The sequence below is a fragment of the Pteropus alecto genome, unplaced genomic scaffold (genome assembly GCF_000325575.1).
Source record: "Pteropus alecto unplaced genomic scaffold, ASM32557v1 scaffold160, whole genome shotgun sequence".
Classification (NCBI taxonomy): Eukaryota; Metazoa; Chordata; class Mammalia; order Chiroptera; family Pteropodidae; genus Pteropus; species Pteropus alecto.
Window position 1 is genome coordinate 4,393,696 of NW_006429864.1, and position 18,323 is coordinate 4,412,018.

The 18,323-nt window shown below is 45.6% G+C and overlaps 1 protein-coding gene across 1 annotated transcript in view; it reads left to right on the forward strand.

The window, feature by feature from the left end:
- Positions 1-11,961, forward strand: part of SLC39A14 (solute carrier family 39 member 14) — a 40,651-nt gene extending 28,690 nt beyond the window's left edge. The window contains exons 4-9 of the mRNA XM_006904381.3: positions 2,559-2,728; positions 4,608-4,730; positions 5,459-5,647; positions 5,775-5,982; positions 6,932-7,116; positions 8,806-11,961. Of these exons, the coding sequence (XP_006904443.2) occupies positions 2,559-2,728; positions 4,608-4,730; positions 5,459-5,647; positions 5,775-5,982; positions 6,932-7,116; positions 8,806-8,952 (1,022 nt within the window). The 3' untranslated portion in view covers positions 8,953-11,961. The remainder of the gene's footprint in view (positions 1-2,558; positions 2,729-4,607; positions 4,731-5,458; positions 5,648-5,774; positions 5,983-6,931; positions 7,117-8,805) is intronic.
- The last annotated feature ends 6,362 nt before the right edge of the window (positions 11,962-18,323 follow it).

Consider the following 18,323-nt stretch of genomic DNA (forward strand, 5'->3'; position numbering starts at 1 on the left):
CTACAGGGGGCCGACGCCTTGGTCTTTCGGTTTAGCATTTAAGACTTCACGGGGTCGCCCTCGGCCCACTTCCCCCGTCTTCCCGGACCTCTGCTCCAGCCACAGTCAACTCGCACGATGGTCCGTGCGTGTACACGGATCCCTCGGGCCCGGATCGCCCTTCCGAAGTGCTGTCGCACCAGCGTGAGCTACCAACACTTGGTGCCTGGCATGTGCCACCCGCGTCATGCCTCGTTTCTTGCCGTCATTCTTTAACTCTTAACCTTCCGTGTTGTTTTTACCTGCCTCCATCTCAAAGTGGATCTCTGTAATTCCAGGCAGCGGGAGCGCTCCACCCTCAGTAACAGAGGCCCTCGTCTGTTTTTGTTCCTCCACAGTGTGGGGCTTTGGTTTCCTCAGTGTGTCACTGATTAACCTGGCCTCGCTCCTGGGAGTCCTCGTCCTGCCGTGCTCGGAGAAAGCGTTTTTCAGCCGTGTGCTCACTTACTTCATCGCCCTGTCCATTGGAACGCTGCTCTCTAACGCGCTCTTCCAGCTCATCCCAGAGGTGCAGTAGATCAGACACACACGCGCGTCTTCTTTCCCCCGAGGCGTCCACAGCTGAGCCTCCCCCCTGCCGACGTCCCCGCTTCCGGTCCTGCCCTGTGCTCTAAGGCACCCGCCGACTGCCGCCTGACAAATTAACTTCTTCTCCCTCATATCAAGGGACACAAATGACTTCTGACTCTGGATCTCGAGAGCCTCCTCTCACTCCTGGGCACCCAGGTTCGCCTCTGGTCCCCTCAGGTGATGTCAGGTGCAAGGCCGTTGGCACTGGCCCTTTGGTCAGGGGTGCGTCAGCCTCTCTGCCTCAGTGCCTTTCCTGAGCCCAGCTCTCAGGCCTCAAAAGGAAAGCGTTAGCCGGAGGTCTCTGCCTTGCCCTTGGTGTTTCGTACCCCTGTGTTCTAAGTAGAGGCCCTCTCAGTGCTCAGGGGTGGCCACCAAGAGATTTTCCATCTGGAATGAGGCAGAAGGAAAAGAAGTTACCAACTGACAAATAGAATTGGCTTAAAAAGGTGAGCGATCCTATTTTATCTTTAAGCAGGCCATAGTTGGAAGCAGAAAGGGCCAAACACAGAGCAAAGACTTAACAACAACAAAGGAAATTAAAATTACAAGATGAAGGAAAGAGGCACTCCGTCCTTCATGCCTTGCATCTTGACTTTTTCCTGAGAAGACTGACTTCCTGGTGCCCTGGCTTGACTGTTTGGAAATGTTTGTTAATTTTGTTTTTTAATTGTGACCACCGAGGAGCTAAAAAAAAAAAAAAAAAGGCCCGAGTTGACAGTGCCCCCTTTGTCAGCTCAGGCAGGGGCATGCAGGGGAGGTGATTAGGTGATTAGGTGATTATGTGAGGACCACCCTTGGGAATGGTGGCGACTGCCTTTCATAAAGAGCCCGTGTCCGCAGCCACCCAGCCTTCCCAGTCAAAAGACTCTCACCCAGCAGACATACCAGATGCGCGCTGCCCAGGCCCTGCCTGTTCGTTCTTAACAGTGAGGAGAAATCTGGTTTAAGATGAACCATCTCGATGTCTCACAGTTTCACAAGAATCTAGCAAGCACTTCTCAGGGAGGCCTCATCTTGGGCTATTTTTTTTTTTCTTTTTTTAGCTCCAAAAATTGAATTTATTAATTTTTAAATAATTAAGGTAAATGAAATGCCTTGTTGCCTGTTGGATCGAAATACAATAATTGAACACACTTCAGCCCTGTGGCCCACAGGGGAGTGCCTCACCCTGGCTCCGTTTTGTCCTGACCAGGGTAGTGACACTGGGAAATGGTGGAGGAAATATTTTCTGTGTCAGGGTGACCTTGGAACTCTGTTCTCTACATTGAGCCCTCTCAAAGCAAATGGGGAAAAAAAAAAAAACAAACCCAACCCTGAGAAGTCAAGTGTGGATTTCCTGGGCGTCAGGCCTTACTGTTCTCCATCCCTTTGCCCTGCGCACCCGACTTTGTTGTGTCTTGCACAGGCCAGACCAGGTCGTGCCCCATGTGCCTGCGCGGTACGGGTCGGGCACGCAAAGCAGGCGCAGCAGCACAGTGATCAGTCCCTTTTCAGCTGCTCTTGTTTCCTGTTAAAGACAGACAGCCCTTGGGTCCAAAGTCTGCCCTGGCAGCCTCTGCTAGAGCTGCACAGCACACACCTCGGCGGTGTGACGAGGTCTCGCCCGCCCCGCCAGTCTCAACCAGCTTAGAGGTGCGACTCGGGCCACCAAAGGCAGCAGGGTTGGGGGCCACAGAGTTCCAAGGCCACCGCGAATTCCTCTTCATTTCTTCTGAACTGGTTGAAAGAAATTACATCAGATTTGAATCACTAACAAATTTTCTATTTCTCTCTCCCTCCCTACTTGTCTCTGATTTTTCCTTTTTGTTGCTTTTGTTAATGTCCACCGAAACCTTCCCTGTTGCCTCCCCATGCCCTGCACCTTCTTCCCCCTAAATGGTGGTTGCTGTGCTCTGGGACGCTCGCCCTTCTCCCTGTGCTGGGTGGGGCTGGCCCCCTGCCAACGGCAGTGTGGGGATATGGTCTCCTCTGCGTGACCGTCATCTCCCTCTGCTCCCTCTTGGGGGCCAGCGTGGTGCCCTTCATGAAGAAGACCTTTTACAAGAGGCTGCTACTCTACTTCATAGCTCTGGCGATTGGCACCCTCTACTCCAACGCCCTCTTCCAGCTCATCCCCGAGGTATGGCAAGCCCGGGCCCCTCACTCAGGAGCACACGGCCTCCTGGGGACAGCGGGCACCGCGGGAGGGCCTTCCACTTCGATGGAAAGCAGAAAACGGTCCTTTCCTTTCGGAAAGTGAAGCTAAGGCTTAGGCGGAGCTAGCAGAGGAGAGGCAGCATAGCACAGGTTTGCAAGCTGAGTTCAAACCCCAGCTCCATCACTGACAAGCTGTGTGACCTTAGGCAAGTCACTTAACCTCTCTGTGCTTTTGTTTCCTCTAATGTAAAATGGAGGAGGTAATAGGCCTAACCTCATGACGATGTTGCGAGGGTTATGTGAGTATCTGTGAAATGCCCGGTGCCTAGGACGCGCTCTCTAACCGTTGGTGAGAAGATTACTTATAGCTCCCAATTTCGGGCTTTTGGCACATACACACAAAAACCACGTCAACAGAATTCATAGGTCAATAAAAAGATCAGTTCTCCCCAGTAGGGCGTTTGGGGGCAAAGGTGATTAAAATAAAATAGTCCACAAAAGAGGAGAGAGCTCAGTCTTGATGACTTTTGGCGGGCGGCCCTGGCGGAGTTTTATCTGATTTGGTGTAATCTCTGCAGTAGACTGCCAGTGACAGTAAGCACGAAGCATTGCACCCTAGGTGGTCTGACAGGCCTCAACAGAGCCATAGCTGAAGTGAAAAGATGACTTCACATGCTGCTTATAGCACTTAATGTTCCCAGAAGTGGTTCTGCGTTTCCTGAGTTGACTTTGAGCTCCACTGAGTGACAGCTAGAGAATAAGTACTGTTTTACCTGTCTAATAGATATGGTCACAAGAGCCCATATCCCAGAGGCCAAGTTTATAATTTCGGAAGCCGTGCCCTTGCCCCGTGCCCATCCGTCACGGCTTCTGGTGGAGAACAGTTCGTCGCCTGTTCTCATTCCACTTTTTCCCTGAGATGATTCGACTGTCCTGGAAAGTCGACCTGAATGTGTTATTTCTACTCTAGAATTTGATCTTTATGTCTCTTAGAAAACTACACTAGTAGGTAGAGGTTGCATTTTGTCCCTTTAAAACAGGAAGGAAAAACTGACCTTTTAAACAGCCCAGAGTTCTTGGGACTTATAATCGCTTTTATCTTGGGCCTTATTCTTGAGAAGGCTAGGTTTCATTCGAGAGGGCAGTTTCCTGTAAGAAAACTGAGGAGCAGGTCACCAGGCACTCCCAAGGCCCCCCACAAGTCAGGAGCATCCCCGAAAGTGGAATTCTCCTGATTTCTACTGTCTACTTTCCAGCAGATTCTTCTTTTTTCCCCCATAATAAGAGTTTCCAAAAAGAACTCGGAACAAAACCCCCACGATTGACACATGCAGTTACACGGTCTGCTTCCTGGGCTTTGTGGACACCGGAGGTCTGCGGTCAGGGAGACGCTGCAGTTCCTAGTATTTAACCGAGGAGTGGATTTCCCATTTTGGAAAGTGTAATTACACCGCCTCCCTTAGTGCTGACAGGCAGATCGGCCAGGGACATACGATAACAATGAAAATAAACACAGCGTCTTCTCTTTAAATGTCGAGCGTGCCAGAAGAGTCTGCCCTTGTAGCAAAGCACCAAGAGAAGTGGAGACGATCCTCATTAAAAAGTAGAAAACCACATCCAGGCTGTTTTTCCTGACAGTCCAGTTCTCAAGACGATCTGTCTTTTGCATCAGAAAATAAGCTAGCGAGGGGACGTTCGGGAAGCATCAGGGGTTGGCTTTCGCGGGAGCGGGTAGATGGCAGTTACCCCAGTGGGCACGTCGCTCTCCTTCATACAATCAAGGAAGTGGTTAAGCGATGAGAGGGGACCGGGGGCGATTTTTTTCTTTTTCTTAAACTCACTTTCTTTTCCTGGGTCCACAGGCTTTTGGTTTCAACCCCCTGGAGGATTATTACGTCTCCAAGTCCGCAGTGGTGTTTGGGGGCTTCTATCTTTTCTTTTTCACAGAGAAGATCTTAAAGATGCTCCTTAAGCAGAAAAATGAGGTGAGGCCCAGTTGTTGGTAAAGGAGGTACTTCTGGGGAAAGCTTCTGTCTCTGAAACGCTTGTGTGTTGCAGCGGTGATGTCACCTCGGCACCCTTACAGTGGGCTTGGGAGGGGTGAAGCCCACCCATTTCATGAGTAGACACCCCATTTCGCCTCATGAGGACACCAGCAGGGGGCAAGGGCGGACCAGAAACCTGGTCTCTGGCCTGTGCTGCCTTTTACTAGGCAGTAATTTATCCCCTCTTTTATTTCTTTAACATACTTTTATGCCTTTAGGACACAAAGAAGGGGCTGGACATGCACTGTGTATGAAGTGTGACCGCAAAGAAATAGGGCTGATTGTTGTAGCATAGTTCCAGAAAGACGCCTTTAGTGCCTGGTGTGTAGTTATCCCCAAAACAGTTGCCGAATCGACTACAATTAGCTATTGCAAAAGAGGAGCTCTAAGTATTTTGAGCGGTGCCACCTTGCTGGAGCGCGTGTGGATCCTGCGGCCACCGCTGCAGTATCCACTCCCCCGATCCCCCCTGAGCCAGGCCCTCACATTCACCTTGGTTCGGCTCTCTGGCACCTGGCCCTCTGTTTCTGCGTGTGTCATCGGGCTGCGTTTGTTCTGGGAGTGGGAACGGGGCCTTCCCAGAGTTGGGGCCCCAGCTTAGATTGGACACTCAGGAGGCCTCATGGCTTGGTGAGTGTCACGCTGAGTGCTCCCTGTGGTCCCTCCAGCATCATCACGGACATAGCCATTATACCTCCGAGACGCTTCCATCCAGGAAGGACCAGGAGGAGGGGGTGACGGAGAAGCTACAGAATGGGGACCTGGACCACATGATCCCTCAGCACTGCAGCGGCGAGCTGGACGGCAAGGCCTCCGTGATGGACGGAAAGGTCATCGTGGGCTCACTCTCTGTCCAGGTCTGTGGGCCACCCGCTGCTGGGTTGGGGGCCTGTAAGCGGTAATGGCCTCGATGACTCAGGCCTACCTTGCAGGTCAATTGTCCCCGCTCTGATCAGGGGGCCGTGGGGTTGGGATTTCTTCTAGGACCTGCAGGCTTCCCAAAGTGCCTGCTACTGGCTGAAAGGCGTCCGCTACTCGGATATCGGCACTCTGGCCTGGATGATCACCCTGAGCGATGGCCTCCACAATTTCATCGACGGCCTGGCCATTGGGGCCTCCTTCACTGTGTCTGTCTTCCAAGGCATCAGCACCTCGGTGGCCATCCTCTGTGAGGAGTTCCCACACGAGCTGGGTGAGTGCGCACGTCCCCCGCAACCCCGTTCCACTCCGTTGCCTGGGTTTCTGGCACCAGCAGCCTTCATGTAGCTGACCCCTCCCCCCACTTCAAAACACTTATCATAATGAATACATACATTCTCTATGCGATGTGAAATCTAACCACTAATGTTTTAGTTAAATGAATTGAAAATCGATCATCGAAAATGATGGAGGTTTTTACAGGGATATCTGTCTTCCCTCACCTCCATCTCCTGTGGCTCGATTTCCTCACCTGTACAATGGGGTTGACAACAGGACCTGCCTCGTAGATATGTCATGAGGGTAGAAGGGAGGAGAATAGTAAAAGGGACTGCCTGTGTCCCAAACACTGTCCTAAGTGCTCAACATAAGTCTTCTCGTATCTTACTAACCTCCCAGAGGCCGAGGTGCATGTTAGAGGTCTGCTGGGCGGGAGAAGTGGAGGAGCCACGGGTTGTTGGGAGGCCTTTAGTTTTTTTGGAGGGAGTGTGAAAAGCTTAGACTTTGGAGGCTCAGAGACTCAAGGTCACGTCCTGGCTTTGCCATTTATTGGCTTGTGGCTTTGGGCAAATTGCTTAACTTCTCTCAGTCTCAGTTTTGTTTCCTAAAAATACAATTTATTATGGTTACGAGGAAGGAAGCTCCTCCCATTTCGCCGTCAGTCAGAAGAGAAATGACACCATTGCCTGCTGGTTGTCTATTTTATATTATTTGTCGCCTCTCGGCTAGACGTACGTGGCCAGGTTTGCAAACAGTCACAGCTCCTGGACGTGAAGATGAAGGGTGCCTTGGTCTTGTCACTGCGATCTCACATCTGGGGTGGTCTTGATTTTCACGCAGACTTTATCCAGTTTAAGCAGTCTGTCCTCATCGTGCTCTCTGTCCCATGACCTAGCGTGACTCTTCCGCCCACACCCTCCCCTCTGTTCTCTCTGCCGCTGTAGGAGACTTTGTCATCCTGCTCAATGCTGGCATGAGCCTCCAGCAAGCGCTCTTCTTCAACTTCCTTTCCGCCTGCTGCTGCTACGTGGGTCTGGGCTTTGGCATCCTGGCCGGCAGCCACTTCTCTGCCAACTGGATCTTCGCGCTGGCTGGAGGAATGTTCTTGTATATTTCCCTGGCCGATATGGTAAGTGTTCCGTAGTTTATGCCATGTAGACGAACTAGACCAGGTTATTAAAGTCACTGGACGGGAGGACAGCTAAGGAGACATTAGTTTGTTTTTGATAAACAGCTTTATTGAGGAATCATTCACATACCGCACGATTCACCTACTTCAGGTGTATAATTTGGTGATTTTTAAGGGGACATTAGATTTTAAAGAATGAAAAGCTTACGTTCCTATTAGCGTATGTCATCAAAGAAAATGATTACTAAATTCAGTTCCAGGGTCCTTACTTTTAAATACTTAAGTTTTATAGAATAAGTATAGATCAGTGGAAAGCATTATCACCAGTGGCTGGAGGTATACATTGTACTGGACCCGCTAACATTTGATGTAACCATTTAATCGATCTTGAGTTTGCTTGTGAAATACCTGATTTGTCATGTCTTTTGTATAAGTAACCTCGTTTGTTGGCATGACATGTTCTTTGGTATGTTTACATGAATTATTTTCTGTAGCCTTTGAAAATCATATTTTTGATGAGATGATGACAGTAGACCAAGGTCCAGCCTCACCCATGGGAACATTTTAGAGTCTGTGGTGGGGAGCCCTCCCAGTGGGTAGGATACCTTCTTGCAGTACTGGAATTGGAAGGTCTCCTTACTGTCACCTGCCCTGCTGGCGAGCAGCGAAAGGCCTTGAGTTATAGCTCTGATCTCCGGCCCCTTAACACAGTTGCTCAATTTCCCAAAGACGTCACAGTAACATTTTGGTAGCAGAAGTATCTTTTTAAGTGTTTTTAAGGATTCCAATAAAAAGTTTATTTTTGTCAAAGTGGTTATTTTTAGCCAGCATCTAAACACATCCAGGGCTGCGTGCACGTACAGCACTTTGCTTTACCTCAGTAGTTGTGACGTCCAGTTGACCCTTCGACAGCAAGGGTTTTAACTCCATAGGTCTACATGTCTGTGGATTTTTTTTTTTTCAGTAAACACCTTTACTGTTTTCAATCCACGGATGCAGAGGGCCTACCGAATGCATTGACCTAAACCATTTTGTATGGGGAACCTGAGCACCTGTGGATTTTGGTATCCACGGCTGGGTCCTGGAACCAGTTCCGCATGGATCCTGAGGGACAGCTAAGTTTTGGGGGAGTCAGAAGTTGCACGTGCATTTTTGACTGCGCAGGGGTCAGCACCCCTAACCCCCTTGTCGTTCAGGGCTCAGCTGTAGTGGTGACCACCTTGATTAAAGAAAGGCTCTAATCAAGTTCTAGAGGCTGTTGCTGTTAATTTTCTTTGTAAACCAATTTATATATATATATAAAAAAAGATAGATAGATAGATAGATAGATAGATAGATAGATAGATAGATAGATAGATATAGATATAGATATAGATATAGATATAGATATAGATATAGATATAGATATATACACACACACACACATAAACATACACACATATATATACACACATACATATATATATCTCTCTTAATTATTTATTATGTAATTCTCACCCCAGTAATAATATTAACTATCGTAATAGTCATATGTTGTAGACTAATTACGTTACCATTTTAATATAAATGTTAATATAATAAATGCGATAGCAGTTATTCGATGTAGCATCTACATTGCACTGAATTCTCCTGGGCTGACACGGTTAGGAGAGGAACTGCAGCTCTCTCACTTTTTCTCTTCTTCCTCAGTTCCCTGAGATGAATGAAGTCTCCCAGGAGGATGAAAGCAAGGGCAGCACCTTCGTCCCTTTTATCATCCAGAACCTGGGCCTCTTGACTGGCTTCACCATCATGCTGGTCCTCACCATGTATTCGGGGCAGATCCAGATCGGGTAGGGACAGCCCCACAGGAGCCTGCGCGGTCGCAAATCGGGCCCTTGGCCGCCTGATCCCTGGCCCGAGGACTCGTCATCCGCGGAGTGCCTCGAGCAAGTCATTTATACTAAAAACTGTGACACGGACTGTATTTCTGCACTTAAATGTCAGCTGTTTTGAAAATGCTCTCTCCTAGTAATAAGCTGCCCTGGCAACGGTCTCCAGGCAGCACCTCTCCCTCTCCTCTCCCTCCTTCTCAGATCGACTCTGAGACCCGAATGCAGCTTAGAAGACAAGTTCAACTTTTTCCTCCGGTTACCCTGGCCTCTTCCTCTTTGAACCAGTGCTGAGAGATTTCGATTCCTTTGCCCCACAATGCGAAAATAAAGTCAGCAGTCATAGCCCAGTTAGAACTATCAGGAGGTAAATCTATAGTTTAGGGCCCATGAATCTAAATGTGTATCCTGGACCTCGAGATGAACCATTTTTAAGCGGATTCACCTAGTTTTTAGAGAACAGGTACAGGAGACAGGCTCCCTCCTATTTTTTCAGTCTGTTCAGTTGCCTCTTCTCTCAAAGGGAACTGAAAGTCGGAACAGATGAGTAGGGCGAGAGAGGAGGCGAGATCATCCTGAAAGAGGGGAAGTAGAGCCGATGGCGTGTTTCCTGTCCTGGCGGTTTCTCGTGCCCGCACCTGGTGTTTCCCGGCCGTCCGGGAGAGCCGGCTAGCATGTAGGTTCAGTAGTCTGGACTTCCTCTTCCTTCCGAATTAACACTAACAAGAATGGAGGGCAGAGAAGGACGACCTGCAGAAAATCAACTGGTTTGGCTGTGCTTTCCACCCCCCCTTCCCCACTCCCATCTTCTGAGACTTTATAGCTGCCTTGCTAGAAGCACATTCTGAGCACATTGACGATGCCGATATCAGAGGGGAGACTGCACAAATTTACCTCCCCTGGCCAACAGGTCTGCTGCAAAGTGGCAAGTCGACTTGTGGAACCAGAGTGCAACTCGTGCTCTTTTTGACAAGGGTAATCAGAAAAGGAATCAGTGCAGGCAACACTCAGGATTTGCTGGTTGCCTAAGTAAAAGTCTGAATAATAGAACTCTGAGACGTAAGGTCCAGAACTTGGGTTGAGCTCTGAAGATGCAGAACAGAGGTCCTGCTGATTATGCTGTGAGTGGGTTTAAAGACAGCGCTGTCTAGGTTACCACCTTCTTCCTTTACCCCAAACAAGAAAGGGCGAATCCTGTATTGCATTGAATATTAACTGCTCTAACTCTGCTCAGAGAATGGATTGATAGGTTTGGCTGTGAGACTGTAGGCTGGCCTCAGGCACTGTGGAGCCCTCTCCTTGGAACTCTGGCTCAGAGGGGAGCTAATCTCCAGGTTCACTAGGTGAATTGACTTATTATTATCATATTGATAATGCAAGATTCTTTAGCCACTTTGGGGAGCCAGTCTCTCCAGAAGCCTTTCTTAGTGGTGCCCACAGTTGCAGCCCAGGGGCTGTATTGGCAAACTGATTTGTGTGCATGACTGACGAGTGCTGGTTCATTGCCAACACCTGTGTGTTTTTCTCTTCTTACCCAGAAAAACTTTCCACTATACAGTAATTAAAAAGCAGCCTCTATTTTGTTTTTTTTCTTCTTCTTCTTCTTTTTCTTCTTCTTCTTCTTCTTGGGAAGCATCCCTGAAACCAGGAATATTCTTGAAAAGAACATGAGCAGGAAAACTGCTGATGATGCTTTATAAATTCTCCTTCCCTTGCCTGTCGACTTTGATAGATTTGAGAATGAATGGGCTGAAGGAGGAAAATAGTTTTCAAGAATCTAGATTAAATATCAGGACTGACTCCTGATAGGATTATGGTCCAGTTTTACCAAAGAACCAATTCCTTGAATGTTGGAATCTAACTTTTTATTATATTATTATTTTTATTGTTACTGTTTTAAAACAGTTCTGTCTTTTCTGTTTTATTTTTCCCAAATTGCTTTCAGGAGCTAGCAGAAAATAACACTCAAACTTCAAGACTTTAGAAGATTTTGCTTTCCTTAATTCACATTGATGTATTAAATTTATAATTTTAGCATTCCCTGTAGATCCGTCATTCCTTACGAATACCATTATTCTTGGAGTAAAATACTATTAGAGTTAGTGGGTTTCTAGATTTAGAAGAACTCAAAAATGTAATCTTTAACAAATTAAAAAATAAAATATGAAGTAGTAGGGTGCTTTTCCCTTTCCTGCACTGCACGTCAGTATTAAGAACCTTCCTTTCATAGACAGCTGCCTCAAAGGGAAATTCTCTTTAAACTAGTGCAGAGGCCAGTGCTGGCTGGGCTTAGGAGGTTAGAAACACTCAAATCGTGCAACTGATGTGATGTTGCCATTGGCTCATGAGTTGAAAATGTGACCATTTCTTTTGGACTTTTAAGAGTTAGATTCGCTGTTTTAAGCATTCGTGCATATTAGAAATCTGAGGAATAGCGAGTTTTGAGGACTTCTTCACCCCTCTTTCCCCTAATGGACCAGCTCTTATTAACAATAATGAGAAAATTCTGTGTCATGTGCTGGAAAATTCTGTGTCATGAACCAGGAACAAGGGTTCTGCTGCTTCTCGCCCTCACCCTGGCTTGCAGGTTGCCTTTCATCTTTGCCCCCAAAGGTCTTTTGTGCCTAGTTTCAACTTGGGGCTTTCCTATATTGGTCCTTCACCCTGGGTTTAAAAAAAGAAAGCTTCCCTGTTTGGGTATCCTAAGACTTGTTTTTAGTAAGTCCTTTTCCAAAGAGATGGTCGTATGCCGGAAATCTGCTTAAATAATGAAAAGTTGTCTGATTTTTGCAAGAGGTTAGGTTTTTATTGTTCATATTTCCTTTTACAGTTCTGCAGTTCCATCACAGTGTTTTTAAAAATAACTCAGGAGATATGAGGATAAATTAGAAAAGAAAATAACTTAAGTTATATGGACTTTAAATGTTTTATTTGTAAGAATCTATAAATAAAGCTATATTCTGTAACTGTTGAATCCCTCGTGATCTTTGCATTAATGTGAGTGCAATGAAGCCTGTTAAACGCAAGGTGGCGATGGCGTCTCACTGACGTACAAAGCTTTGCTTTATTGGACCAGCTTGTATTTGAAGAGATTTTAGAAGCAGCTTTAAATATCCTAACATGCTCACTTTAAATAATTAATTTATTTTTTATGGGGACCATGACTTTGCAGAGGTTGTATGGTAGAAGAAGTTTCATCACATTTTTCCCTTGTATAAATCCACAACTTGAAACTTGAATAGTATACTTGGTTCGTTTAAACCGCATCTCCTTTATGTCTTACACGGAAAAGTCCTGTCATAAGACTTAAAATTCTAAAGCTTTCCTTACTGTTTGCTCATAGGGCCAGGGATCTGTTGTTTTCTTTTGACAATAAAAATGAGCAGTAAGGTCTTACTATTGAATACAGTAGAGATTCCCCAATGCCTATTGCTCAGCCCTTCCACTTTTTTAAACTCAAGAATAATGTGTTAAGTGGCTCATGCTGGTCCTTCAAATTGCATTAACTCTATTGGACCACTACCTATTGGAGTTGTTCAAAGTGACATTCACTCCATCCTTTGGCTTGTGCCACCCTGAAGAGCCATCCGACCTCGGAGCCTCGTTGCACACACCTATTAATCGGACTTGCATGATAATTGCTGCTGTTCTTTACTTACTGAGCTCCTTCTTGGCGGAGCTACATCTGGTTTCTTTCTGTGATGTCAGCACCTCCCACCCAGAAAGAATGAATGAAAAGACCAAATGAAGTGCCTGTAAGTTCCATGTTTGTAAACATGCTCCTTTGCCACTGGCAGCAGTACCTGTCGTAGTTTCCTATGTTTGGTGTTCGTTTTGCTTATGCCTTGTTACCTGGTCCTCCTTTATTTAGAAACAAAACTTTGAGAGAGGGGATTATGGCCCACATGGAACAGAGCTAAGCAAAACAAACAGGTCATTAAGAAGATTAAAACTTCGATCTTAGCCCTGTCTTTGTAATACTCTTAACCGACTAAGCCATTAGGACATTTTTGGCGGAAGGCAAATGACCTTCTATCGTGTTGCTTCTGCATACTCTTTCTTACCATTCAGTGATACCAAGATCTGGTTTGAACAAAATCCATTTCAAAAAATAATAAAGACGTCAAATGTGGACACAGATTTTGATTTGTGGGAAAACGCTCATCTGTTTTAAAGATTTTTGAACCCTGAATGATCTAGTGCGAAAATCTAGACTTCTGAAGAATGATAGGTTCAAATTCCAGCACAAGTGAATCTTTTTCATCTTTCTAAAATAAAGTGAATTACATTTCATTTAAAGTAGAAAAAAAAAAAAACAAAAAAACTGGTTGGAAACGATCCATAGGCCCTTATCGGCCTTCAGCTAAGTATGTTTAGAGCTGCCAGCTAAAAAACATTTTTCTTTCCAATATCACAAGCCCTACTTGCCAGATGTCTATTCAGAGTTTATTTTAAATGAAGGAAAGGAATTAACAGAGACTACCCTTCCTGTACAACAGCAATCTTTGACCCTCGCAGTGGGTGGGATTCCGAGATGGTAGCATCAATTATAGTTAAGGAATAACCCAAAGTGTTCTCACTCTGGCAATCATAAACCAAGAAGTGCTTATTTTTTCCACTGGGCTCTGGATTTTTTTTCTCTTATCTGTGGTTTTCTTATAGATCTTTAGAACATAGAGTTTGCCTAAGAATAAACTTAGGCAATGATCCGCATAGTTTTTTTTACAAATAAACGCATGTACCAGAAAGCCATCAGGAAATTCCTTAGTGAAGGCCCCTGACAAATTTTTGATGAAGTAATTCTAAATGTGAGATGTGTCTTGCATTTGGCACCTTTTTTGTGTGAAGGTGTTTATTTGATATGGGAGGAAGGGTTATTGCTGCCTCTCTCACTGTGTTTGGGGTGATAGGGAGACAACCAGAGGGGCTTCTGCCCTGGAGTAAGAGACTGTATTGTTCCCAGTGGGAGGCAGACTGAGGGGACAAGAGGTTTGGGAGGCGGGGCATGGCGAAGTTCTGTATCATCCTTGGGACCATAGTCCGTGCCCGCCCAGTCAGCAAAGCAAGAATCAAATAAGATGCAACCCTGCGGTTGGGATATGCGGAACAGGAGGGCACTGGGTATACCCAAATCCACGTTCATTGCTGCCAGGTCTAAAGACCCTCTTATGCAGTCTCCCTATGTCCACCCTCTATGAGCCAGGCAAGGCCCCTGTGCGGCTACTGGAGTTGGCATAGGTCTTAAAGCGGTGGCTACCAGCATTAGCCACCACCGCATGGCCATCTGAGGTCAATGCCAAGCCCTATGCGCCCTATACTGGCTCTGCAGACGTGTTGATGTAGGACAGGAAGAAGTTAGAGCTGCTGGATACCTGCATGTGGCTGCTGCCCGGTCAGCTACAGGATGTTCCCGTTGGAGGCCACAGCTATATCCGCGGGGGCTCTGAACTGCCCGTTGCCCTTGCCATGGGAGCCAAACTTGAAGAGGAACTCTCAGCTGGCACTGAACACCTTCACTGAGTGGTTATGGAAATCTGTCACCTCAATCTCATTCTTGTTCACAGCCACAGGATGAAGCCCAGCCGTCAGTGGCCCCACTGTCCCCACGTTGGCCAACCAGCTTGCAATTGGGCTGGAAGGTGAAGATGCTTTGACTGTCAACCACAGTGATGTGTCCATTCGGGTCTAGGGCCACGCCCTTGGGGCCCATGAAATGGACCACTTCTATCTTGGTCTTGAACTTGCCCTCAAGGAAAAAGATGTTGACCTAACAGTTATCATTGTCTACCAAGATAATGTCTCCGTTGGTGTCTACTGCCACACCTGTGGGGCACTGCAGCTGCCCAGGTGAGTGCCCTCAGACCCCAATGTGTAACTTAAACTGGCCCTCCTTGGAGGAAACCTGGGTGCATTAGTTGCTGCCTGCTACCACTGTGCGGCCACTGCTAGCTGTGGACCCATTGTGGACTGGTGAATTTGCCCCTCACCTTCCCAAGACTGCCAACTGCCAATAAGGCTGTCCTTTTTGCCTCCTGTGCTGTACTTGCAGCTTGGCCTACACGTCACCCCCTGGCAGCAGGGACTCAGGAACTGGACACCGTGGTGGGTGGAGGGAGTGGCAGGACCTGGGTACACAAGGCACGAATGCTGCTTTGCTATTTGTAAGTGCATCAAAGTTTAAGAATGTCACCCCAGCCAATTAGATGGAAATTCCTTACAAAACATAATGTTAACCTTGTGGGTTTTAAGGGGAAAGAAAATAACTAATTCAATAAAGGAGACTTTTTTTTTTTCTTAAAGGATTAGGTCTTTAATTATAGATGCTAGTAAGGAAGGGAAAAAGTCTTTTGATCTACTGTATCCTTCCAGAATAGGAGATTCTTTCAAGTGGCATGTTCCTTATAACTTCTTGAGGTTAGTAAAACAAGCTTGTCTGAAGCCAGTGTCTGGTTGTATCCTATAGACACAGCCTTTGAAAAGAAAGAACTCGTGCTGCCAAATTCACACACTTTTAAAATTTTGTAGTAATTCTCCAAATAATGTAGTATTTTTCCCCTCTTCTCTTGAAAATTGCATGAACAAGAGAAAGATTAAATTTAGATTTTTCTTTTCTGGAAAAACTGATTTTTAAAAACTAAATTGCTTTTTCAGTATTGGTGGTTCAATAATGTAACTAAAAGAATAAATAAAACCTAAACATTAGAGATCTCAGCATTGTTTCCATTTGGTTTTAGGGTGTGTTATATTTAGTCCTGCAAATCCATTTTTCTAATTATGCTCTACTTAACCTAATAGGAAACTATTTTGTATTCCTCGGTTCATACATTAAAATTTTTCTTGACAACTGCCTTGATCTAGCTCATGGTAATATTTTTTATTGGAAATATTAATCCAGCTTTATAAGCTAGTTTAAATAAGCAAGTCCTTAGAAAAGTATTTAAGTTTGGTGCTTTTTTATTATCAATTTTCATTTTATTATTAATTATTTACATTAACAGTAGTGAAAATGTTCTGAAATATCAGCATTAAAAGATTCCCATCACATTGGCTTCCATGACACATCTTTATTTGTGATTGATTTTTCATGAAGCTGCGAATAGCCTCTACCAAATTCCGAATCATTGAATAAAGCCCTCTGATTTACTGTGGTAAGGAACGTGTTATATTAATAAACGTTTCCTAGTTGGTGTAGAATGCTTGCTAGAAGAATGATTTCTGTGCCTGTAGTGTACACAGTAGGCTAGGAAAAACCATTCGTGGTTCTAATTCCCCTTTGAACTTTAGTTTCCAGTAAAGTACAGTCAGATGTAAATTATAGGATGTACTCTAAGCCCGTATGTGGACAGAACAGAATTTATAACCATCAATAGAAGCATTCACCTTTAACTTATTAATCTCATCATGGAATTTTATAGCTGGAAGTGGCATTTGAGATCATCTAATCAAACTTTGTCATTTTAGTGATGAGGCTCAGAGAAAGATAAGGATCTTGAGGATGTAGTACTAAGAGCATGTTTGTGGGGCACAGGCTAGCTAAGGATTTAAAAAAAAAAAAAAAGACTGGTTACCAAAACACAACAAAACAAAACCACAAAACCCTCTGAGGATAGTACTAAGTTGATTATCTATGTATAGTTCAGTCACCATACTTTCCAGGAGTTTGTGATGGAGAGGTATACTCCTACTCTTTAAGAGTTATTCTGAGCCCTAAGAAATTGCCAGCTCCCTTCGAGGTCTTGGGTTACACTTGTGAACAAGGAGGGTGGGGTGTGGTCCAGGCCCTTCAGATTTTGCTTTCTCTCCTGGACACACAGTGCTTTTTGCTGGCTTCAGCCTTCCAGGTCCTAGGTGTGTGATGTTCAGTAAGCTTGTCTGCTATTTGGTTTTGTAATTAGAGCCAACGGAACGGCGCAAGAAGGACTTTTTTCTCTCTGTTCAATCACCAGCAAGCATTGAACTGGATGAGAACAAGAGAAACAGTTGGAGCTGCAGTGAGGTTCTGATTCCAGCTTCTAAATGTTCTCTGAGCTGCGAGCCAAGCCAACACCCCACCCAGAGGGCCCTGTGAGAGTTGGGGGGAGAGGAGGAAGGGTGCTCCCATCTCAAGAACGGTGTCTACTGAAGGGGGAGAGGATGTGGAAAGGTTTCCTCGCATCTCTGACTGAACCACTCCCAGATTTGAGAAGTTACTGTCAAAGAAGCAGACAGGAGTCACACCACTTTAGGAAAAGAGGAGACATTTGAGGATTTAGGGCAAAGGAATGACATAAATCAGATTTACGTTTTAAGTTTAGAACTTTAGAGATTAAGTGAGGGGAGCAGACCAAAGGAAAGATGGGACAGAGGGAGAGGAAAGCAGGTGTGTGAGTGCCTGTGGTGCCCGTGGGGTTGTCAGAGCTCCTGCGAGGAGTCACGAAAGTCCTGAGCATTACTTCTTTTTCCTTTGGGCGCAAATAGACATGACCCATGGAGGGGAGGCAGGTGCCGGAGCATCATATCAGTGCTCTCTGTGCATGTTGGAAGAAGATAACAGAGCCAAGCCAACTGCCTACATCTTCTCTAAAATATATAGAATCATTTGAAAAGGACTGTCTCTGTCCCCCCTCCAAGAACAATTACGGTGCATGAGATGGATAAGGAAAGTTTGTGCTTTTTGAAGTAAGTGAAGATAAGCTAGAATGAATGCAAAACTACTAGCCCGAGGTTCTGGCTGAAAGAGCACAAGATATTGAGTCCAACAGAAAGGGTTTGTGTCGGTCCATCACTGATGCTGTGTGAAGTCTGATAATATATTTAACTTTTCCGTACCTCAATGTCCGTACCTATGAGGTAGAAATGATCGTTTCTATACTATCTCCATAAGTACAATAAGAACTAAATGTACAAGCAAATGCTTTATAAATTAAAACTCTATACCAGTGGTAATTAACATTTTGTTGTTTGGATTCCTTTTAGAATCAGGAAAATATATACTTCCCCATACATTTCTCACACACATCTCAAAGCACTTATATATATACTCGAAACCTTGATTTCATTTACAGTTGGGGGAGGGATGGGGAGGAAATGATTTGAAGCCCTTGCACCACGAGTTAAGAACTTCTGCTCCAGATAAGAGTAAGATGATATTAATTCATTCAACAAATGATTGAGCTCCAACTTCGTGCCAGGTACAGCATGACAGTGGCAGTGAACGAGACCAGCAAAGGTGTTCCCCTTAAGGAGTGAGGGTACACATAAAGAAACAAGTGCTATCGATGAATTAACTTAGGGTAATGAGGTAGAGAGCGTTGGGAGTGCTGTGGCTTTAACTACTAAGGCGGTCAGGGAAGCCAT